Consider the following 26,345-nt stretch of genomic DNA (forward strand, 5'->3'; position numbering starts at 1 on the left):
TGCTCACACACTCCGGCAGATTCAATGGGGGTCTGGCGGCAGATTTCTTTGACTTTATCGTTGGAAATGCATCTGCTTTGAGTGTCGCAGGATATCCACACATTCTTGCCATCTCTGGCGTAGCATAGCTTTCGTCGGTAAAGTGTGCGGAACAAACGTCCAATTTCTTGCCACTTTCGCATCTTTGGGCCACTGGTGCAACTTGAATCCGTCCCTGTTCGTGTTGTTACACCCTCCGACAACACACCGACGAGGCATGATGTCTCCAAGGTACGGAAAACAGTCGAAAAAACGGAAAATAACAGAGCTGATTTGACTCTGTGTTTGAGAAAATGGCGAATTGCTTCCCGATGTGACGCCACGTTGTGACGTCATCGCTCCGAGAGCGTATATTAGAAAGGCGTTTAATTCGCCAAAATTCACCCATTTAGAGTTCGGAAATCGGTTAAAAAAATATATGGTCTTTTTTCTGCAACATCAAGGTATATATTGACGCTTACATAGGTCTGGTGATAATGTTCCCCTTTAACATGCAAATTAGTAACATATTGGCTCTTAACTAGTCATTGTTAAGTACTTATTAATGCCTTATTTGGCATGGCCTTATGATAACCCTAACCCTCTAACCCTAACCCTAATCCACGGGTCGGCAACCCAAAATGTTGAAAGAGCCATATTGGACCAAAAATACAAAAACAAATCTGTCTGGAGCCACAAACAATTAAAAGCCATATTACATACAGATAGTGTGTCATGAGATATAAATTGAATTAAGAGGACTTAAAGGAAACTAAATGACCTCAAATATAGCTACAAATGAGGCATAATGATGCAATATGTACATATAGCTAGTCTAAATAGCATGTTAGCATCGATTAGCTTGCAGTCATGCAGTGACCAAATATGTCTGATTATTACTCCACACAAGTCAATAACATCAACAAAACTCACCTTTGTGCATTCACGCACAATGTTAAAAGTGTGGTGGACAAAATGAGAAAGAAAAAGAAGTGGCATAAAACATGTCCTAGAAAGTCGGAGAAAGTTATACATGTAAACAAACTAAGGTGAGTTCAAGGACCGCCAAAATTAGTAGGACAAAACGGCGCTCCCCAAATACTCGAACCAGTGAAGCATGTTTAATATAAACAGTGTGCTTAAAACAATTAGGGAGGTTTGTGTCATGTTTTTCCTCCTACAGAAACCATATTAAAACAAAAAATATTTTGTTTTCCCCTCATCTTTTTCCATTTTTCATACATTTTTGAAAAAGCTCCAGAGAGCCACCAGGGCGGCGCTAAAGAGCCGCATGCGGCTCTAGAGCCGCGGGTTGCCGACCCCCGCCCTAACCAAATAACTCTAAATTAAGTCTTTGTTACTTAGAATATGTTCCCCTAGTGTCCAAAAAACTCTAAAGTGTTACCAAAAACATATAACTTTGTCTTGAAATTGAAAAAAAAAAAGCATTTTATTTTTCTCTAAAGAAGGGTTTGGTGAATGCGCATATGAAACTGGTGGGGTTCGGTACCTCCAACAAGGTTAAGAACCACTGCACTAGGGTATGTAAACTTTTGATCAGGGTCATTTGGGTACTTTCTTTTGTCATTTTGATTTAAAAAGAGTAAACACAGTTGTTTGCCAATAAATAGCTTCACACAACCATTTAGCACGAGCGGAAGAAAGGTTTTTGTTTTTGTGTTATCAGTCATATTCATACTTGCCAACCCTCCCGGATTTTCCGGGAGACTCCCGAAATTCAGCGCCTCTCCCGAAAACCTCCCGGAAGAAATTTTCTCCCGAAAATCTCCCGGAATGCAGCCGGAGCTGGAGGCCACGGCCCCTCCAGCTCCATGCGGACCTGAGTCCAGTGTGCGCACACAAGGAGACAAAGCAGAAGAACGAGACCGTAGTCGAAGAGCGCAGGGGAGACACTTCTCCAGGGCCGATGTATGCTCGGGGCAACATCCTTCACCTTACCCGGCAGTGGGTCTCCACAGCGGACGACTTTAGGGTGAATGATGAGTCCAGCGATTAGCTGCAAATCTTGTTTTTATTGATTGCTTGCACACAGCCAATCCAACACAAAACCAACTAGTCCCTCCCCGCACTCACGCTACCGCTGCCTCTCTTCTCTCGCCCACACACTCACTGACGTCACTCACCTCACATGCTGTCACCTATTAAAAGGACCACACACACACATACTCTACTCTCATAACCAGAGGTGGGTAGTAACGCGCTACATTTACTCCGTTACATCTACTTGAGTAACTTTTGGGATAAATTGTACTTCTAAGAGTAGTTTTAATGCAACATACTTTTACTTTTACTTGAGTATATTTATAGAGAAGAAACGCTACTTTTACTCCGCTACTTTTATCTACATTCAGCTCGCTACTCGCTACTAATTTTTATCGATCTGTTAATGCACGCTTTGTTTGTTTTGGTCTGTCAGACAGACCTTCATAGTGCCTGCGTTTCAACAAATACAGTCACTGGTGACGTTCACTCCGTTCCACCAATCAGATGCAGTCACTGGTGACGTTCAATCAATCAAAAGTGTGAAGGAAAAAAGACCATTTTTTATTTCAACGTACACACCGTCAAAAGCCTAAAGACTGACTGCACAGTTCCTGTCTTCACAATAAAAGTGCCGCTCCATCGCGCCTGCGCTTTCAAAATAAGAGTCTCCGAAAGCCTGCGCAAACAAGCTGGCAAGCTACGGAGTTTGCCGCCAATGTATTTCTTGTAAAGTGTATAAAAACGAATATGGAAGCTGGACATATAAGATGCCAAAAACCAACCACTTTCATGCGGTATTAGACAGAAAGGAGGAACTTTTTTTCTCCTCCATTTGAAAACGTGGACGTTTGTCATCACTACTGTCTGATTCCAATCAATGCAAGTCATCAGAATCAGGTAATACACCAACTTATATTCTTGTCTTCATGAAAGAAAGGAATCTATATGTGTTAAACATGCATGTATATTCATTAAAACACTATTAACATGTAAACAAAAACGGCAAAAAAAATAATATACTGTATATATCAATGTATGTATATATATATATATATATATATATATATATATATATATATATATATATATGTGTGTGTGTATATATATATATATGTATATATGTGTGTGTGTGTATATATATATATATATATATATATATATATATATATATATATATATATATATATATATATGATGTGTGTGTGTATGTTACTCATCAGTTACTCAGTACTTGAGTAGTTTTTTTACAACATACTTTTTACTTTTACTCAAGTAAATATTTGGGTGACTACTCCTTACTTTTACTTGAGTAATAAATCTCTAAAGTAACAGTACTCTTACTTGAGTACAATTTCTGGCTACTCTACCCACCTCTGCTCATAACACACAGTACAGTTAGTAGAACAACTGTGTTTTCATTACTGTGTATTTGATAGGTGCCATTGCCCCGGAATTGTATTGCATTGTACTTTCAAGTACAACAATGAGTAGATGAGTGTTATGTGTGTGTATATGTGTAAATAAATGAACACTGAAATTCAAGTATAAAATAAATAAATATATATATAGCTAGAATTCACTGAAAGTCAAGTATTTCATATATATATATATATATATATATATATATATATATATATATATATATATATATATATATATATATATATATATATATATATATATATATATATATATATGAAATAATCCAGTTGGTGAATTCTAGCTGTAAATATACTCCTCCCCTCTTAACCATGCCCCCAACAACGCCCCCACTCCAACCACGACCCCCACCCCCGACCACGCCCCCCACCCCCCACCTCCCAATATCGGAGGTCTCAAGGTTGGCAAGTATGGTCATATTCTCTGAAAAATGGCCAAGAAATCATAAATTCTCCCAGGGTGTGTAAACTTATGAGCACAACTGTACATATGTCTGAGAGGGGAAAGTGTGAAAGAGGTCTTGGGGAGCTCATAGTTTATTGCAGCCTTGCTAACATCCACAAACATCTGGAGGCTTTACTGTAGAGGACCGTATACGTGCAGTGACTGCTTACTGCAGTCAAAAACACAGCTTACGTAGGAACAAAAGAGGGATGACAGTAATTCTCATGCGCACTCCTTTACACTCTCTCGTTCCCTTGCAGATTCCCCATCCCCTCCCCTGTTTTCTCTCCCAGTTCTGCCTCTCTTCTTCACCCACCCCACTTTCTCTCTTATCTAGGCTAATTCAGCAGCAGCCATGCTAATTTTAACAACAAATCTGCAGCCAAAGCCCCATACAGGCCTGATCTCCTACCGCCGGGTCTCTGCGTTTGTCAGCTCAGCTTCATCTGCAGTGAGCACACGAGTCTGCGCCGCACAAAAAGCACGGCGATGTGTGTGCACACACACCTGAGTGTGAAATACAACAAATAACCCAGACGCGAATGCAGATCGGTCGTGACTCAGGACTGAACATAGGGAGAGACGAGATGTTCCTCAGCATACATTCAGTGAGGCATCTTGATGTTTCTGGCAGGCGTGACGGCAATTTGCTGAGATAAACGGACAAAGTAGGCCGTCAGCGGGAACGGCCTTTCCCAATGTGGCGAGGAAAAGGTCGCCGCAAAAAAACAATGAGAAGTGATTAACAGGGTAGCAAGTAACATGCTAAAAGTGCCCCTTTATTGCTGACAGTGTTGGCACTTAATTCATAAACTGCAAAAACTAAGATTAAATATCTCAAATAAGGGTGATATTTGCTTATTTTCTGTCTAATAAGACAATTCTTCTCACTAAGCAGATTTTATGTTAGAGTGTTTTACTTGTTTTAAGGGTTTTGGTCCTAAATGATCTCAGTAAGATATTACAGCTTGTTGCTGAGATTTGATGACCTATATTGAGTAAAACATGCTTGAAACTAGAATATCAAGTGTTGCAAAGCTGTGTCAACAACACTCACAAGTATAAAACTACTTTTTTAAAGTAATAATTTCTTATTTCAAACATGAAAGAGACAATTGTGTCTCATAATTAAAACAGATGACAGCCAAATGGATTTAGCTGTTTTATTTTCAATGAAACAATAGAAAACACGTACTCATATAGTAGTACAGTTGGCACAGTACAGTAAACTGACCGTTAATATTTAAACATTTAACATTTCTAACAATTTTGAACAGAAATAGTTCATGCACATTCAGATAAATTCCTCAAAATTACAATTAAGAAAATTGTGGCCGGGTGCCCGGGCTGTATATATGCCCACTAATTGACTGAAAGAGCCCGCACTTGGCGCGATGATGTCATGTTGTCGATGGAAAAATGCATTTTTAGATCATATCATTTTCCTGAGCGGCTAGGAGACCCCGAGAGTAACAAGCGGTTGCCTTGTTGCCTTTCCATTAAGAACAATAAATTAGTTTTTAGTATAAGTTTGCTGGTTTCAAGAAATGTAATGCCGAGCGCATATGTTTATGTCAAGATAAAGGCACTAGCATTTACTTCATTTTGGAATATTTTTCAACATATTGAGCAAAAAGGTCTAAAAAAAAATATTCTACCAAGAAAAGTGCACTTGTTATTAGTGAGAATATACTTATTTTAAATGTATTTTTGGGTTCATTGAGGTTAGCTAATTTTACTTGTTTTGGAAAGTCTTGACAAGCCGAATTTTCTTGTTCTATTGGCAGATAATTTTGCTTAGTTCAAATAAAATACCCCTCATTTTTGTATTTTTTTATTCTTGTTTTTGAACACTGACTTTTTGCAGTGTGTGTAGTAGTACCTCAACTTTCGTGCTTAATCGGTTCTGCACTGCAAAAACTGAAATCTAAGTAAGATTAAATATATCAAATAAGGGTGATATTTACTTAATTTCCGTCTGATAAGATAATTCTTCTCACTAAGCAAATTTTATGTTAGAGTGTTTTAATAGTTTGAAGTGTTTTGTTCCTAAATTATCTCTCGCAGTTAAAAAATATATTGCTTCCTTTCCATTAAGAACAATAAATTAGTTTTTAGTATAAGTTTGCTGGTTTCAAGAAATGTAATGCCGAGCGCATATCATTATGTCAAGATAATGGCACTAGCATTTACTTCATTTAAGAATATTTTTCAACATATTGAGCAAAAAGGTCTTTTTTTTCTACCAAGAAAAGTGCACTTGTTATTAGTGAGAATATACTTATTTTAAGGTATTTTGGGGTTCATTGAGGTTAGCTAATTTTACTTTTTTTTGGAAAGTCTTGACAAGCCAAATTTTCTTGTTCTATTGGCAGATAATTTTGCTTAGTTCAAATAAAATACCCCTCATTTTTGTATTTTTTTTTTCTTGTTTTTGAACACTGACTTTTTGCAGTGTAGTTCTGGACCTAAAATGATGTCAACAGGTAAATACCCCCAAAATAGACACAGTAGTGATTTTAGGCGGTGTTTTCTCACGTGTTTCCGCACATTTTGGAACGCCCACTTTTAACTCCAAAATGTGGGTGGGCTTGCATCAGCCTGCTGGCGTCACCGACAGAAGACCGGGGGCAATTTCATATGGTCGAGTATGTTTTTTCGGGAGCATCTTCATGTCGAATCACGATATTTCCGCGCAGAATTAGATGGACTTAGCAAATGCACTATATTGCCAAAAGTATTTGGCCACCTGACTTGACTCACATATGAACTTGAAGTGCCATCCCATTCCTAACCCATAGGGTTCAATATGATGTCAGTCCACCTTTTGCAGCTATTACAGCTTCAACTCTTCTGGGAAGGCTGTCCACAAGGTTGCGGAGTGTGTTTATAGGAATTTTCCACCATTCTTCCAAAAGCGCATTGGTGAGGTCACACACTGATGTTGGTCGAGAAGGCCTGGCTCTCAGTCTCCGTTCTAATTCATCCCAAAAGTGTTCCAATAATCTGATTCAGGTCAGGACTCTGTGCAGGCCAGTCAAGTTCATCCACACCAGACTCTGTCATCCATGTCTTTACGGACCTTACTTTGTGCACCGGTGCACAGTCATGTTGGAACAGGAAGGGGCCCGCTCCAAACTCATCCCACAAGCTTGGGAGCATGCTTGGAATTGTCCAAAATGTTTTGGTATCCTGGAGCATTCAAAGTTCCTTTTACTGGAAATAAGGGGCCAAGCCCAACTCCTGAAAAACAACCCCACACCATAATTCCTCCTCCACCAAATTTCACACTCTGCACAATGCAGTCCGAAATGTACCGTTCTACCGGCAATCTCCAAACCCAGACTCGTCCATCAGATTGCCAGATGGAAAAGTGTGATTCATCACTCCAGAGAAGGCATCTCCACTGCTCTAGAGTCCAGTGGCGACGTGCTTTACACCACTGCATCCCACGCTTTGCATTGGACTTGGTGATGTATGGCTTAGATGCAGCTGTTCAGCCATGGAAACCCATTCCATGAAGCTCTCTGCGTACTGTACGTGGGCTAATTGGAAGGTCACATGAAGTTTGGAGCTCTGTAGCAACTGACTGTGCAGAAAGTCTTTGCACTATGCGCTTCAGCATTCGCTGACCCCTCTCTGTCAGTTTACGTGGCCTACTACTTGGTGGCTGAGTTGCTGTTGTTCCCAAACTCTACCATTTTCTTATAATAAAGCCGACAGTTGACTTTGGAATGGTTATGAGCGAAGAAATTTCACGACTGGATTTGTTGCACAGGTGGCATCCTATGACAGTTCCACGCTGGAAATCACTGAGCTCCCACGCCGTGACTTATTTTAGTTCTTGTCTTGCGCTCCTATTTTGGTGTCTTTTTGTCTTTTTTTTTGGTATTTTCCTGTCGCAGTTTCATGTCTTAATCCTTTGAGAGATATTTCCCGCATCTACTTTGTTTTAGCGATCAAGACTATTTCAGTTGTTTTTATCCTTCTTTGTTTTTTGGGGGGGGTTTTTCTTCTTTTTTTTTAATTAATTTTTTATTTTTATTTTTTTAAAGAATTTATTAATCAATCAAACAAAACAATACACAGCAATACCATAATAATGCAATCCAATTCCAAAACCAAACCCGACCCAGCAACATTCAGAATAGCAATAAACAGAGCAATTGAGAGTGGACATTGTTGATTGTCATGTCATGTACCTTGTGGACGCCGTCTTAGCTCCACAGTAAGTCTTTGCTGTCGTCCAGCATTCTGTTTTTGTTTAATTTGTAGCCAGTTCAGTTTTAGTTTTGTTCTGCATAGCCTTCCCTAAGCTTCAATGCCTTTTCTTAGGGGCACTCATCTTTTGTTTATTTTTGGTTTAAGCATTAGACACCTTTTTACCTGCACTCTGCCTCCCGCTGTTCCTGGCAATTACAAAGCAATTAGCTACCGGCTGCCACCTACTGATATGGAAGAGTATTACACGGTTACTCTGCCGAGCTCTAGACAGTACAGACAATCAACAACGGCACATAATTTGCAGACTATAATTACTGGTTTGCACAGTGGTTGAAAAACACTGCTCTAAAACACTTGACTAGCTACAACAATTTCATAACCCGAATGATAGAATGGGATCCGGGTTTGAGCACCTAACCCACACTAACTGACGACCTGTCATGCCGCTGTGAATGGTACTCACCTTTGCAGATAAGACCCTCCTTTGTGATGGCCTGCTTGCATATATCACAGCTCTTGGCCTTCTTGAATGGCTTCAGCTTGAAGGCATGCGTGTGGACTCCCTCCAACTCGTCAGACTGAAAAGACACAGAGAACAAAAAAAAAGTCATCATCACACTCATGTGATCGCCTCAGCTTTTGTATATTTGTACACAGTGTTGGGGGGAAACAGGTGAAGCAGAGCCCCGAGTAATAATAGAATATAATGTTCAGTTCAGTTTCAGTTTCAGTTCATTTGGAACATGCATACGATACAATGTAATGCATCACATACAGGTAAAAGCCAGTAAATTAGAATATTTTGAAAAACTTGATTTATTTCAGTAATTGCATTCAAAAGGTGTAACTTGTACATTATATTTATTCATTGCACACAGACTGATGCATTCAAATGTTTATTTCATTTAATTTTGATGATTTGAAGTGGCAACAAATGAAAATCCAAAATTCCGTGTGTCACAAAATTAGAATATTACTTAAGGCTAATACAAAAAAGGGATTTTTAGAAATGTTGGCCAACTGAAAAGTATGAAAATGAAAAATATGAGCATGTACAATACTCAATACTTGGTTGGAGCTCCTTTTGCCTCAATAACTGCGTTAATGCGGCGTGGCATGGAGTCGATGAGTTTCTGGCACTGCTCAGGTGTTATGAGAGCCCAGGTTGCTCTGATAGTGGCCTTCAACTCTTCTGCGTTTTTGGGTCTGGCATTCTGCATCTTCCTTTTCACAATACCCCACAGATTTTCTATGGGGCTAAGGTCAGGGGAGTTGGCGGGCCAATTTAAAACAGAAATACCATGGTCCGTAAACCAGGCACGGGTAGATTTTGCGCTGTGTGCAGGCGCCAAGTCCTGTTGGAACTTGAAATCTCCATCTCCATAGAGCAGGTCAGCAGCAGAAAGCATGAAGTGCTCTAAAACTTGCTGGTAGACGGCTGCGTTGACCCTGGATCTCAGGAAACAGAGTGGACCGACACCAGCAGATGACATGGCACCCCAAACCATCACCCAACCATGCAAAGTTTGCATTTCCTTTGGAAATCGAGGTCCCAGAGTCTGGAGGAAGACAGGAGAGGCACAGGATCCACGTTGCCTGACGTCTAGCGTAAAGTTTCCACCATCAGTGATGGTTTGGGGTGCCATGTCATCTGCTGGTGTTGGTCCACTCTGTTTCCTGAGATCCAGGGTCAACGCAGCCGTCTACCAGCAAGTTTTAGAGCACTTCATGCTTCCTGCTGCTGACCTGCTCTATGGAGATGGAGATTTCAAGTTCCAACAGGACTTGGCGCCTGCACACAGCGCAAAATCTACCCGTGCCTGGTTTACGGGCCATGGTATTTCTGTTCTAAATTGGCCCGCCAACTCCCCTGACCTTAGCCCCATAGAAAATCTGTGGGGTATTGTGAAAAGGAAGATGCAGAATGCCAGACCCAAAAACGCAGAAGAGTTGAAGGCCACTATCAGAGCAACCCGGGCTCTCATAACACCTGAGCAGTGCCAGAAACTCATCGACTCCATGCCACGCCGCATTAACGCAGTAATTGAGGCAAAAGGAGCTCCAACCAAGTATTGAGTATTGTACATGCTCATATTTTTCATTTTCATACTTTTCAGTTGGCCAACATTTCTAAAAATCCCTTTTTTGTATTAGCCTTAAGTAATATTCTAATTTTGTGACACACGGAATTTTGGATTTTCATTTGTTGCCACTTCAAATCATCAAAATTAAATGAAATAAACATTTGAATGCATCAGTCTGTGTGCAATGAATAAATATAATGTACAAGTTACACCTTTTGAATGCAATTACTGAAATAAATCAAGTTTTTCAAAATATTCTAATTTACTGGCTTTTACCTGTATTAAATACATGAATAATTAGAGATGTCCGATAATATCGGCCTGTCGATATTATTGGCCGATAAATGCTTTAAAATGTGATATCGGAAATTATCGGTATCGGTTTCAACCTCCCGATTTTCCTGGGAGACTCCCGAATTTCAGTGCCCCTCCCGAAAATCTCCCGGGGCAACCACGCCCCCAACATTATTGGGGGCGGGCCTTAAAGGCTTTAGCATCCTCTACAACCTGTCGTCACGTCCGCTTTTCCTCCATACAAACAGCGTGCCGGCCCAGTCACACAATATCTACAGCTTTTCACACACACAAGTGAATGCAAAGCATACTTGGTCAACAGCCATACAGGTCACACTGAGGGTGGCCGTATAAACAACTTTAACACTGTTACAAATATGCGCCACACTGTGAACCCACGGCAAACACGAATGACAAACACATTTCGGGATAACATCCGCACCGTAACACAACATAAACACAACAGAACAAATACCCAGAACCCCATGCAGCACTAGCTCTTCCGGGACGCTATGTCCCAAATTCCAAGCTGCTGTTTTGAGGCATGTTAAAAAAAAAAAATAATGCACTTTGTGACTTCAATAATAAATATGGCAGTGCCATGTTGGCATTTTTTTTCCCATAACTTGGGTTGATTTATTTTGGAAAACCTTGTTTAATGCATCCAGCGGGGCATCACAACAAAATTTAGGCATAATAATGTGTTAAATTCACGACTGTATATATCGGTATCGGTTGGTATTGGAATCGGTAATTAAGAGTTGGATAATATCGGAATATCGGATATTGGCAAAAAAAGCCATTATCGGACATCTCTAGTTGTCTAGTATGTTCACTATTTTATTTAAGGACAAACCTGCAATAAGAAACATATGTTTAATGTACCCTAAGGTTTTTTTGTTAAAATAAAGCCAATAATGCAATTTTTTGAGGTCCCCTTTATTTAGAAATGTATCAACAAGTACCGAAAAGTATCGAAATAATTTCGGGGCAACACTACTGGCTTGTATGAACTGAACCATTCTGTTTGCCAGCATGTCACCAAACTCATGTTTGCCCAAAGATCAATTCTACACCTTTTTTACAGGCTACAACTGTCTTTCATGTACAAACCCTGTTTCCATATGAGTTGGGAAATTGTGTTAGATGTAAATATAAACGGAATACAATGGTTTACAAATCATTTTCAAGCCATATTCAGTTGAATATGCTACAAAGACAACATATTTGATGTTCAAACTGATAAACATTTGCAAATAATCATTAACTTTAGAATTTGATGCCAGCAACACGTGACAAAGAAGTTGGTAAAGGTGGCAATAAATACTGATAAAGTTGAGGAATGCTCATCAAACACTTATTTGGAACATCCCACAGGTGAACATGCAAATTGGGAACAGGTGGGTGCCATGATTGGGTATAAAAGTAGATTCCATGAAATGCTCAGTCATTCACAAACAAGGATGGGGTGAGGATCACCACTTTGTCAACAAATGCGTGAGCAAATTGTTGAACAGTTTAAGAAAAACCTTTCTCAACCAGCTATTGCAAGGAATTTAGGGATTTCACCATCTACGGTCCGTAATATCATCAAAGGGTTCAGAGAATCTGGAGAAATCACTGCACGTAAGCAGCTAAGCCCGTGACCTTCGATCCCTCAGGCTGTACTGCATCAACAAGCGACATCAGTGTGTAAAGGATATCACCACATGGGCTGAGGAACACTTCAGAAACCCACTGTCAGTAACTACAGTTGGTCACTACATCTGTAAGTGCAACTCATTTGTATACTCTAGCCTTTAAATAGCCCCCCTGTTAGACCAGTTGATCTGCCGTTTCTTTTCTTTTCTCCTCTGCTCCCCTTTTCCTTGAGGGGGGGGGGGGGGGGGGGGGGCACAGGTCCGGTGGCCATGGATGAAGTGCTGGCTGTCCAGAGTCGGGACCCGGGGTGGACCGCTCGCCTGTGCATCGGCTGGGAACATCTCTACGCTGCTGACCCGTCTCCGCTCGGGATGGTGTCCTGCTGGCCCCACTATGGACTGGACTCTTACTATTATGTTGGATCCACTATGGACTGGACTCTCACAATATTATGTCAGACCCACTCGACATCCATTGCTTTCGGTCTCCCCTAGAGGGGGGGGGGTTACCCACATATGCGGTCCTCTCCAAGGTTTCTCATAGTCATTCACATCGACGTCCCACTGGGGTGAGTTTTTCCTTGCCCGTATGTGGGCTTTGTACCGAGGATGTCGTTGTGGCTTGTGCAGCCCTTTGAGACACTTGTGATTTAGGGCTATATAAATAAAGATTGATTGATAAAGATTGAAGTTAAAACTCTCCTATGTAAGGCAAAGACTGTTTATCAACAACACCCAGAAACGCTGTCAGTTTCGCTGGGCCTGAGCTCATCTAAGATGGACTGATGCAAAGTGGAAAAGTGTTCTGTGGTCTGACGAGTCCACATTTCAAATTGTTTTTGGAAACTGTGGACGTCGTGTCCTCCGGACCAAAGAGGAAAAGAACCATCCGGATTGTTATATGCGCAAAGTTGAAAAGCCAGCATGTGTGATGGTATGGGGGTGTATTAGTGCCCAAGACATGGGTAACTTACACATCTGTGAAGGCGCCATTAATGCTGAAAGGTACATACAGCTTTTGGAGCAACATATGTTGCCATCCAAGCAACGTTACCATGGACGCCCCTGCTTATTTCAGCAAGACAATGCCAAGCCACGTGTTACATCAACGTGGCTTCATAGTAAAAGAGTGCGGGTACTAGACTGGCCTGCCTGTAGTCCCATTGAAAATGTGTGGCGCATTATGTAGCCTAAAATACCACAATGGAGACCCCCAGACTGTTGAACAACTTAAGCTGTACATCAAGCAAGAATGGGAAAGAATTCCACCTGAGAAGCTTCAAAAATGTGTCTCCTCAGTTCCCAAACATTTACTGAGTGTTGTTAAAAGGAAAGGCCATGTAACACAGTGGTGAACATGCCCTTTCCCAACTACTTTGGCATGTGTTGCAGCCATGAAATTCTAAGTTAATTATTATTTGCAAAAAAAAAACAAAAAAAAAAGTATGAGTTTGAACATCAAATATCTTGTCTTTGTAGTGCATTCAACTGAATATGGGTTGAAAAGGATTTGCAAATCATTGTATTCCGTTTATATTTACATCTAACACAATTTCCCAACTCATATGGAAACGGGGTTTGTAAATGTGACATCATTCCTCTGACTTATCGGACAACAAACTGCAGATAAATGTCATGCGGCGAGGCACACGCTACTTCTCCTCACCATGAAGTGGAAAGGGGGTTGGTACAAAAACACTTTCTTGCAGAGGTGGGACCAAGTCATTGTTTTGCAAGTCACAAGTAAGTCTCAAGTCTTTGCCCTCAAGTCCGAGTCAAGTCCCGAGTCAAGACAGGCAAGCCCCGAGTCAAGTCCAAAATCAAGACTGGAAAGTCTCAAGTCAAGTCCTAAGTCCTGCATTTTGAGTTTCGAGTCCTTTCAAGTCCTTTTAACCACAGACTAATATATTAACACAGATTGTGTATGCTTTTCAAACGCTGTATTTATTTATTAAAACAAGTGCATTTTAAATTGCAGGAAAGAAAATTGTGCTGACATTGCACTTTATAATAGCACTATTAACCAGTCATTTTAAACATTAACTCATTCCTTTACAGAACAAACACATTGAAAAATAAAGTGCAAATGTACTTATTTGTACAAAAGTGTTAACATTGAAAAAACATGACATATACGTGAACATAACAAAAAAGTTTTACTTTTTATATGTCAGGGCCCTATGCTGCATTGCATTTGCAAAAGACCAAATTAGCCAAGAGTCTGTCAGTCATTTGTGCACGATGGGGGCGTAGTATGATGCCACCATGGCTGAAAACTCGCTCCACTGGAGCACTGGAGGCAGGCACTGCCAAGACTCTCATGGCCACTCGGAACAGTGAAGGAAGAGTCTTCATGTTCAATGCCCAGAACAAAAGGGGGGAGAGAGTTGTTTTGGGTTGGTGCACTACTTGTAAGTGTATCTTCTGTTTTTTATGTTGATTTAATTAAAAAAAGAAAAGAAAAAAAAATAATTCTTGTGCGGCCCGATGCCAATCGATCCACGGACCAGTACCGGGCCGAGGCCCGGTGGCTGGGGACCACTGAGGTAAACAACCAACAGTATGTCAGAAAGCTAGCTAAAACGGCGGTACACATATTCATAATATAGTATACATTTTAACTGACCTTTATTTGACTATTTTTGTCTTTTTTTAGGTGGCTAAAATACGCGGTGCTGCTGACCGCCGTCTAACGTTACGTGTGATATATTGACTAACGTAACCCTGCTTGAAAAAAATCACTGAACAAAAAGTATGAATAAGGTAGTGAACGGCAACAGATTCCCGTGTTTGCAATAACGTTATAACGTTAGCAGTGAGTTTACAGCCTCACTGATTTAACTACACAGCAAATAAAAGTCACGTTACTTAGCCAATAAACGTTATCTTACATTCAAAACTTACCGTTCTTTGTGCAACTTCAAATGCCGGACGAAGTTGGAAGTTGTTGCCTCTCCATCAGTAATCTTCGAACCGCATGTGTTGCATACTGCAAACCGTTTTGTGTTGACCACCTCGTAATTTTTATACCCAAACGAAATTATTTTAGGTATAATTTTTTGTTCACTGGCGTGTGGTTTGGACATGTCTTCTTCGTTGGTTGTCCTGCAATTTGATTGGATGAATGCTGTGTGATGAAAACAAAGTAGATCTAATTTGATTGGCTGTTGTACTGAGAGCACACCAGCTGACACACGCAACGCTGATAGACAAGTACACAACGAAAAATACGGAGCGCTCCCGAATAACTTTTTCATCTTTGGGTTTTGGGGAAAGTAGCAAGTCATGTCAAGTCATGTCAATTCAAAAGGCTCAAGTCCAAGTGAAGTCACAAGTCATTGATGTTAAAGTCTAAGTCGAGTTGCAAGTCTTTTTACATTTTGTCAAGTCGAGTCTAAAGTCATCAAATTCATGACTCGAGTCTGACTCGAGTCCAAGTCATGTGACTCGAGTCCACACCTCTGCTTTCTTGCCCTCTAACCCTTACCATAGTGTTGGCGTCATAACGGAACTACATAAAGACGTGGCCAAATTGTTACAAACCCACTCAGTAGCAGAGAATGTTTTCCTTATAAGGGCTCTAATCTAATGACTAATTAATGGTGAAGGGGAGAAAAAACCTCAAAGCAGCAAAATACTGTGACTGATTATGTGTGTGTATATGCGTGTGTGTGTGTGTGTGTGTGTGTGTGTGTGTGTGTGTGTGTGTGTGTTAGGGATATTCCTCCAGGATAGAGCATCGCATCTCGAGAAACAACACCTTTGGCTTTCCTTTCAGAGTAAAGCTGAGCAAAAAAAAAAAAAAAAAAAAAAAATCCCTCCTGGATGTAATGTTTCCTTCTCCCGAAATGTCATTTGCACATCATTCTTTTCCCGGAGCGGCCTCTTCATGAGTCATGGCGGCGATGTCACTTCCTTTGTGTGTTTGTGCAGCTTCAACGAGCCAGGACTGGCTTTGCCAAACCGTATTAAAAAATATTTCCAACCTATTTACCTGCTTTAAAGTGTCCCAATTAAAAAAAAATCATAGCTCTTTAGGGATGGGTAGCTTTTACATTTAAATCGATACAGGACATGGGAATCGATACCGATGTTCAGCGCTACCAATTTGCTGTTCTTATGTGTGTGTTGAATGTGTTATAGAGATGCGCGGATAGGCAATTATTTCATCCGCAACCGCGTCAGAAAGTCGTCAACCATCCGCCATCCACCCGATGTAACGTTTGAGCAGAACTGCACCCGCCCGCCATCCGCCCGTTGTTATATATCTAATATTAATAAAAAAATTTAAAAAAAGGGTGAAAACTACGCGAATTGCACCTTGTGCAGACAAGATTTTTCGATCGGACACGGAGGAATTAGCGATGTAAAAGACCACGTTGGGACAAAAAAACACAAGTCTAATGCCGTTGCTAGCGATACAAGTGGAAAACTTTCAACGTTTTTCGTCGCCCAAACAGATTCTTTGGATGTGATAAATGCCGAAGTTTTATTTACGGAGGCAATAATTGAGCATGGACTTCCAATCGCACTGGCTGATCACATGGGACAGTTAATAATGTAATGCAACCTTTAAAAATCATTACGCGGTGATCGCGATCCCAAAAATAAACTTTTCTTGCATGATAATGTCCAGAAAAATTCGCTTTATATTACTATAGAGTCCTTTTAACGAATGAGTTTGATGGTTTATCACAAACCTTAAATGAAAGAAGTCCTTTGTTCTCCTGCACCATGCATGCGCAATCCTGTCGGCTGTATTTCACAGCACGACATACTGTAAAAAGTGTTTATACTATTTATACTTTCAATTAACAAATTGAAGTCTTGTGAAAGGTTGACAGGATAACTGGCATTAACTGTCAAAATAATTTCAAACTATTGAAGTTAGCTTACAGAATAAACATGTCAATCAACCCATATGATTTTTGCTGTAATATTTTTGTTTTGAAAAGTCACTGTGACTGATAGAAAAGTGATGGTTTTAGCAACATTTTAACCTGTCTGAATGCTAATAGTCATTTTGCGTCGGGGGGCGAAGCCCTGAACCCTCCACCAGGACTTTGTCCTGGACCTACCGGGGCCTGCGGCCCTTGGACCCTGGCTACTAGGTTTTTCTGATTTAAAAGTTGGCAGGTATGGTGAGGTTATAAAGCTTTTGCCTGTTAAAGAAAGGAGATTGATCCAATGCAGCAGAGACATTCGCGTGCCACGCTGTCACGACCCAGACGCACACCAGTGCGCAATCATATGGGAGCCGCGCTGAGCGCACCTCCAAGCGCGTCTCGCTGCCGGCGACGGCCAGATATGGGCCCACGCTCCAGCGCCATCCATTTTCAGGGCTAGTTGATTCGGCAGGTGGGTTGTTACACACTCCTTAGCGGGTTCCGACTTCCATGGCCACCGTCCTGCGCTCTATATCAACCAGGGTGAGCCCCACCCCTTTCATGAGCGCACTACGCGCGGAGTGACCCCTGTTACGCGCCCCCGGCAACAGGGGTGGCAAGCAGGTAAGCTGCGCGGGCGGAGCGCGCGGAGTGACCCATGTTACGAGCCCCCGGCCACGGGGGTGGCGGGCAGGTAAGGTGCTTACCTGCTGCGCGTGACGCCGGCCGCGGCGAAAGCGGACGAGGCGGGGTGTCGGTGCGGTGGGCGCGGTAGTGACCCTGGACGTGCGTCGGGCCCTTCTCGCGGATCGCCTCAGCTACGGCTCCCGGTGGGGCCCTCTCGGGGGAAGGGGCCTCGGTCCCGGACCCCGGCGAGGCGTCCCTTCTCCGCTCCGTAAAAGTGTCCATCTCTTTTCTTTTTTTTTCTTCTGTTGTGGCATATGCAGCAGGTGCCTGCTCGTTTTTCGTATGTGGGTAACAACATTTAACTATGTATATATATTTCCCAATTGGTTTAACTGCCACCCGCAAAAAAAAAAACAAACAAAAAAATTAATCCGCCCGACCCGACCCGCGAGCGGATAAAATCTTAGTTTTTTTAATTTCATCCGCCCGATCCGCGGATAATCCGCGGACTCCGCGGTTGTGTCCGCAAACCACGCATCTCTAATGTGTTAAGTCCTAATTGTTTAATAATACCATTTTGTGTTTTATTCAACATTTAACACTAAGCTTATGATAACGGTGCTTTCTTATATCTCGTTTTCCTACACTTCTGAGTTTCATTTGCAAGCATTATATTGTAAACTGCCTCACAAAGGGCTCTATAGCTCTATAATGATGAGTCCTACACTGCAAAAACTGAAATCTAAGTAAGATTAAATATCTCAAATAAGAGTGATATTTGCTTGTTTTCTGTCTGATAAGATAATTCATCTCACTAAGCAGATTTTATGTTAGAGTGTTTTACTTGTTTTAAGGGTTTTGGTCCTAAATGATCTCAGTAAGATATTACAGCTTGTAGCTGAGATTTTATGACCTATATTGAGTAAAACTGTCAAGACGTGGACTATGGTGTGTTTGTTTTCCCGAGATGCAAGTAAAGCTGGACTGGTCATGGCGTGAAGGTAAATACATATTTAATAACAACACTCAAAGGAACGAAAAGCGCGCTCAAGGCGGATGTACAAATTTGACTAACGAAACAAAAAGACTTGCACGTGGGCAAAAAAACTGTGAACAATTAAACAAAAACACTAACTGTGGCATTAATAGAAAAAAACTTACTTGGACATGGCATGAAGTGCGCAGAGGTAGACAGAGTGTGACAGGGGTAAGAATGCGGGATGTCACCAGAACGACAAACTGAAAACAATGAACTTAAATACTACAGACGTGATTAGTGAAAACAGGTGCGTGACTCAAAACGTCAAACAGGTGCGTGACGTGACAGGTGAAAACTAATGGGTTGCTATGGTGACAAACAAGAGTGCACAATGAGTCCAAACGTGAAACAGGTGAAACTAATGGGTAACTATGGAAACAAGACCAGGGAGTGAAAAGCCAGAAACTAAAGAGTCCAATAACTAAACAAAACATGACTAAAACAAAACATGATTACACCGACATGACAAAAACATGCTTGAAACTAGAATATTAACTGTTGCAAAGCTGTGTCATCAACACTCACAAGTATAAAACTACTTTTTTAAAGTAATAATTTCTTATTTCAAGCATGAAATAAAAAAAATCATGATGCCGAGCGCATATCATTATGTCAAGATAATGGCACTAGCATTTGCTTAATTTAAGAATATTTTTCAACAAATTGAGCAAAAAGGTCTCTTTTTTTCCTACCAAGAAAAGTGCACTCGTTATTAGAGAGAATATACTTATTTTAAGGTATTTTTGGGTTCATTGAGGTTAGCTAATTAGGGACCGCAATGTCCCTTTGGGACAAAGGACCCTATTGAATTTGTAAGGTTTTATTATTATTCTTTATTATACTGGCCGCCTCTTTGAGCTTTAATTTGACCCCCTTAACATGCTTCAAAACTCACCATATTTGACACACACATCAGGACTGGCGAAAATTGCCATATAATGAAAAAAATCAAACCTCAAAACTCAAAATTGCGCTCTAGCGCCCCCTAGGAAAAAAACACAGACAAAACGACCTGTAACTTCCAATAGAAATATCGTAGAGACATGAAACAAAAACCTCTATGTAGGTCTGACTTAGACCTAGATTTCCTTCACTAACGTCCTTCAGCAAAAATCAACAGAAAGTTGGCAATTCACCCTTCAAAACAAAAATTTTGTAAAAACAGTCATTTTTGCCTCTTTGAGCTGTAATTTGACCCCTTTAACATGCTTCAAAACTCACCAAACTGGACACACACATCAGGACTGGCAGAAATTGCGATTTAATAAAAAAAATAAAAAAAAAGAAAACTCAAAATTGCGCTCTAGCGCCCCCTAGGAAGAAAACACAGACAAAACTGCTCCTAGGAAGAAAACACAGACAAAACTGCTTGTAACTTGCGGTAGGAATGTCTTAGAGACATGAAAAAAAACCTCTACGTAGGTCTCAATTAGACCTACATTTCATTCATTGACAACCCCCAGCAAAAATCAACAGGAAGTTTGCAATTCCCCCTTCAAAACAAAAGTGGGGTCAAAACAGTCACCTTTTTTTTAAACATTATCTCCTCTGAGCGCGTTTGTCGTGTCGGCTTCAAACTAGCACAGGAGAGAGATTGAACCCTTCTGACTAAAAGTTGATGAAAGAGTTTTCATAACTGCTCCGGTTTTGATTTTACGAGCCTTCAAAGAACCGCTGCGCTGATGCTGCTGTGCTGCTGCCGTCCCAAGATGGCCGCTTAAAAGCAAGAAGCACCAGCGTGACCACACAATGCAGAGAAGGTAGGTACTGTGCGGGTAAAGATATGTTGACTGGGTAAAGGCAGAAAGCACAAGTGTGACCCCAATATGCAGAGAAGGTAGGTAATGTGCGGGTGAAAATAGGTTGAATGGGTACAGGCAGGAAGTACCTGCGTCACCTTACTATGCAGAGAAGGTTAAATCACATGATTACATAGATATGTTGTATGGGTGAAAGAAAGAAGCACCGGTGTGTCCCCAGGATGCAGGGAAGGTAGGTAATGTGCAGGTAAAGATATGTTGAATCGGTAAAGGTAGGAAACACCAGCAAAAGTCGGTCCCGTCTATCGCTGCTTGCAGCTTTAATTTTACTTGTTTTGGAAAGTCTTGACAAGCCAAATGTTCTTGTTCTATTGGCAGATAATTTTGCTTAGTTCAAATAAAATACCCCTAATTTTTGTTTTTTTTCTCTTGTTTTTGAACACTGACTTTTTGCAGTGTACAAAGTGTTTATACTGTATTTCTTACACACCAGCTGATAAATTACTTAATTGTAGTTTTGCTTACAAAATGCGGAGGTGTTGAAATCAGCATGCACAATCGATAGCATGTCTAAAGCAAACTAGCATCTACCAGAGGTGGGACCAAGTCATTGTTTTGCAAGTCACAAGTAAGTCTCAAGTGTTTGCCCTCAAGTCCGAGTCAAGTCCCGAGTCAAGACAGGCAAGCCCCGAGTCAAGTCCAAAGTCAAGACTGGAAAGTCTCAAGTCAAGTCCTAAGTCCTGCATTTTGAGTTTCGAGTCCTTTCAAGTCCTTTTAACCACAGACTAATATATTAACACAGATTGTGTATGCTTTTCAAACGCTGTATTTATTTATTAAAACAAGTGCATTTTAAATTGCAGGAAAGAAAATTGTGCTGACATTGCACTTCATAATAGCACTATTAACCAGTCATTTTAAACATTAACTCATTCCTTTACAGAACAAACACATTGAAAAATAAAGTGCAAATGTACTTATTTGTACAAAAGTGTTAACATTGAAAAAACATGACATATACGTGAACATAACAAAAAAGTTGTACTTTTTATATGTCAGGGCCCTATGCTGCATTGCATTTGCAAAAGACCAAATTAGCCAAGAGTCTGTCAGTCATTTGTGCACGATGGGGGCGTAGTATGATGCCACCATGGCTGAAAACTCGCTCCACTGGAGCACTGGAGGCAGGCACTGCCAAGACTCTCATGGCCACTCGGAACAGTGAAGGAAGAGTCTTCATGTTCAATGCCCAGAACAAAAGGGGGAGAGAGTTGTTTTGGGTTGGTGCACTACTTGTAAGTGTATCTTGTGTTTTTTATGTTGATTTAATTAAAAAAAGAAAAAATATATATATATTTCTTGTGCGGCCCGATACCAATCGATCCACGGACCAGTACCGGGCCGCGGCCCGGTGGTTGGGGACCACTGAGGTAAACAACCAACAGTATGTCAGAAAGCTAGCTAAAACGGTACACATATTCATAATATAGTATACATTTTAACTGACCTTTATTTGACTATTTTTGTCTTTTTTTAGGTGGCTAAAATACGCGGTGCTGCTGACCGCCGTCTAACGTTACGTGTGATATATTGACTAACGTAACCCTGCTTAAAAAAAATCACTGAACAAAAAGTATGAATAAGGTAGTGAACTGCAACAGATTCCTGTGTTTGCAATAACGTTATAACGTTAGCAGTGAGTTTACAGCCTCACTGATTTAACTACACAGCAAATAAAAGTCACGTTACTTAGCCAATAAACGTTATCTTACATTCAAAACTTACCGTTCTTTGTGCAACTTCAAATGCCGGACGAAGTTGGAAGTTGTTGCCTCTCCATCAGTAATTTTCGAACCGCATGTGTTGCATACTGCAAACCGTTTTGTGTTGACCACCTCGTAATTTTTATACCCAAACAAAATTATTTTAGGTATCATTTTTTGTTCACTGGCGTGTGGTTTGGACATGTCTTCTTCGTTGGTTGTCCTGCAATTTGATTGGATGAATGCTGTGTGATGAAAACAAAGTAGATCTAATTTGATTGGCTGTTGTACTGAGAGCACACCAGCTGACACACGCAACGCTGATAGACAAGTACACAACGAAAAATACGGAGCGCTCCCGAATAACTTTTCCATCTTTGGGTTTTGGGGAAAGTAGCAAGTCATGTCAAGTCATGTCAATTCAAAAGGCTCAAGTCCAAGTGAAGTCACAAGTCATTGATGTTAAAGTCTAAGTCGAGTTGCAAGTCTTTTTACATTTTGTCAAGTCGAGTCTAAAGTCATCAAATTCATGACTCGAGTCTGACTCGAGTCCAAGTCATGTGACTCCAGTCCACACCTTTGGCATCTACACTGCAAAAAGTCAGTGTTCAAAAACAAGGGAAAAAAAATACAAAAATGAGGGGTATTTTACTTGAACTAAGTAAAATTATCTGCCAATAGAACAAGAAAATTCGGCTTGTCAAGACTTTCCAAAACAAGTAAAATGAGCTAACCTCAATGAACCCCAAAATACCTTAAAATAAGTATATTCTCATTAATAACAAGTGCATTTTTCTTGATAACAAAAAAAAGACACATTTTTGCTCTATATGTTGAAAAATATTCTTAAATTAAGTAAATGCTAGTGCCATTATCTTGACATAATGATATGCGCTCGGCATCATGATTTTTTTTTCATGCTTGAATTAAGAAATTATTACTTTAAAAAAGTAGTTTTAAACTTGTGAGTGTTGATGACACAGCTTTGCAACAGTTGATATTCTAGTTTCAAGCATGTTTTACTCAATATAGGTCATCAAATCTCAGCTATAAGCTGTAATATCTTACTGAGATCATTTAGGACCAAAACGCTTAAAACAAGTAAAACACTCTAACATAAAATCTGCTTAGTGAGAAGAATTATCTTATCAGACAGAACACAAGCAAATATCACCCTTATTTGAGATATTTCATCTTACTTAGATTTCAGTTTTTGCAGTGAAGTTAGCGCATTTTCAAAGGGAAGTCTTACAGTACTTTTGAGCGCCGCCTTCTTGTTTTGTTGGCATGGAAAATTGTAACACTACCCAGAGACAGTGCAGTCGAGTCCGCTCTAAGTGCTTGATTGCTTATTTCTCCGCCAAGTGCTTGAGCCAGTGCAGAGTCTACAACCGGACGTGACGTCACATTCAACAAAAAAAGTATCGAAATATGTTACCGTTTGGTTTTACATGCCTATAAATGTATCCCCATAGCTCACAGTGCAAAAAGTCAGTGTTCAAAAACAAGAAAAAAAAAATACAAAAGTGAGGGGTATTTTATTTGAACTAAGCAAAATTATCTGCCAATAGAACAAGACAATTTGGCTTTCCAAAACAAGTAAAATTAGATCACTTCAATGAACCCAAAAATACTTGAAATAAGTATATTCTCACTAATAACAAGTGCATTTTTCTTAGTGACAAAAAAAAAGAGACCTTTTTGCTCAATATGTTGAAAAATATTCTTAAATTAAGTAAATGCTAGTGCCATCATCTTGACATAATGATATGCGCTCAGCATTATATTTCTTGAAACCAGCAAACATATACGAAAAACTAATTTATTGTTCTTAATGGAAAGGCAACAAGGCAACCGCTTGTTACTCTCGGGGTCTCCTAGCCGCTCAGGCAAATCATATTGTCTAAAAATGCATTTTTCCATGGATAACATGACATCATCGCGCCAAGTGCGTGCTCTTTCAGTCAATTAGTGCGCGAGGAACATATATATATATATATGTGTATATATATTAGAGATGCGCGGTTTGCGGACACAACCGCGGAGTCCGCGGATCGGGCGGATGAAATTAAAAAAAATAAGATTTTGTCCGCTCGCGGGTCGGGTCGGGCGGATTAATTAGATTTTTTTTTTATTTTTTTTTTGCGGGTGGCAGTTAAACCAATTCGGAAATAAATATACATAGTTAAATGTTGTTACCCACATACGAAAAACGAGCAGGCACCTGCTGCATATGCCACAACAGAAGAAAAAAAAAGAAAAGAGATGGACACTTTTACGGAGCGGAGAAGGGACGCCTCGCCGGGGTCCGGGACCGAGGCCCCTTCCCCCGAGAGGGCCCCACCGGGAGCCGTAGCTGAGGCGATCCGCGAGAAGGGCCCGACGCACGTCCAGGGTCACTACCGCGCCCACCGCACCGACACCCCGCCTCGTCCGCTTTCGCCGCGGCCAGCGTCACGCGCAGCAGGTAAGCAGCTTACCTGCCCGCCACCCCCGTGGCCGGGGGCTCGTAACATGGGTCACTCCGCGCGCTCCGCCCGCGCAGCTTACCTGCTTGCCACCCCTGTTGCCGGGGGCGCGTAACAGGGGTCACTCCGCGCGCAGTGCGCTCACGAAAGTGGTGGGGCTCACCCTGGTTGATATAGAGAGCAGGACGGTGGACATGGAAGTTGGAACCCGCTAAGGAGTGTGTAACAACCCACCTGCCGAATCAACTAGCCCTGAAAATGGATGGCGCTGGAGTGTCGGGCCCATATACCCGGCCGTCGCCGGCAGCGAGACGCGCTTGGAGGTGCGCTCAGCGCGGCTCCCATATGATTGCGCACTGGTGTGCGTCTGGGTCGTGACAGCGTGGCACGCGCAAGTCTGTGCTCCATTGGATCAGTCTCCTTTCTTTAACAGGCAAAAGCTTTATAACCTCACCATACCTGCCAACTTTTAAATCAGAAAAACCTAGTAGCCAGGGTCCAAGGGCCGCAGGCCTCGGTAGGTCCAGGACAAAGTCCTGGTGGAGGGTTCAGGGCTTCGCCCCCCGACGCAAAATGATTATTAGCATTCAGACAGGTTAAAATGTTGCTAAAACCATCACTTTTCTATCAGTCACAGTGACTTTTCAAAACAAAAATATTACAGCAAAAATCATATGGGTTGATTGACATGTTTATTCTGTAAGCTAACTTCAATAGTTTGAAATTATTTTGACAGTTAATGCCAGTTATCCTGTCAACCTTTCACAAGACTTCAATTTGTTAATTGAAAGTATAAATAGTATAAACACTTTTAACAGTATGTCATGCTGTGAAATACAGCCGACAGGATTGCGCATGCATGATGCAGGAGAACAAAGGACTTCTTTCATTTAAGGTTTGTGATAAACCATCAAACTCATTCGTTAAAAGGACTCTATAGTATTATAAAGCGAATTTTTCTGGACATTATCATGCAAGAAAAGTTTATTTTTGGGATCGCGATCACCGCGTAATGATTTTTAAAAGTTGCATTACATTATTAACTGTCCCATGTGATCAGCCAGTGCGATTGGAAGTCCATGCTCAATTATTGCCTCCGTAAATAAAACTTCGGCATTTATCACATCCAAAGAATCTGTTTGGGCGACGAAAAACGTTGAAAGTTTTCCACTTGTATCGCTAGCAACGGCATTAGACTTGTGTTTTTTTGTCCCAACGTGGTCTTTTACATCGCTAATTCCTCCGTGTCCGATCGAAAAATCTTGTCTGCACAAGGTGCAATTCGCGTAGTTTCCACCCTTTTTTTTAAATTTTTATTAATATTAGATATATAACAACGGGCGGATGGCGGGCGGGTGCAGTTCTGATCAAACGTTACATCGGGTGGATGGCGGATGGTTGACGACTTTCTGACGCGGTTGCGGATGAAATAATTGCCTATCCGCGCATCTCTAATATATATATATATATATATATATATATATATATATATATATATATATATATATATATATATATATATATATATATATATATATTTCAAAATTGTTAGAAATGTCACATGTTAAATGTTTAAATATTAACTGTCAGTTTACTGTACTGTGCCAACTGTACTACTATATGAGTACGTATTTTCTATTGTTTCATTGAAAAT

At 40.8% G+C, this 26,345-nt stretch overlaps 1 protein-coding gene across 5 annotated transcripts in view; it reads right to left on the reverse strand.

Annotated features, from left to right (window-relative positions):
* tns1a (tensin 1a) overlaps positions 1-26,345 on the reverse strand; it is a 288,746-nt gene that overhangs the window by 196,295 nt on the left and 66,106 nt on the right. For all 5 annotated transcript variants that reach the window (XM_061985317.1, XM_061985319.1, XM_061985320.1 and 2 more), the window contains exon 3: positions 8,594-8,708. In XM_061985317.1, coding sequence (XP_061841301.1) covers positions 8,594-8,708 — 115 coding nt within the window. The remainder of the gene's footprint in view (positions 1-8,593; positions 8,709-26,345) is intronic.

Source organism: Nerophis lumbriciformis, linkage group LG23 (genome assembly GCF_033978685.3).
Source record: "Nerophis lumbriciformis linkage group LG23, RoL_Nlum_v2.1, whole genome shotgun sequence".
Classification (NCBI taxonomy): Eukaryota; Metazoa; Chordata; class Actinopteri; order Syngnathiformes; family Syngnathidae; genus Nerophis; species Nerophis lumbriciformis.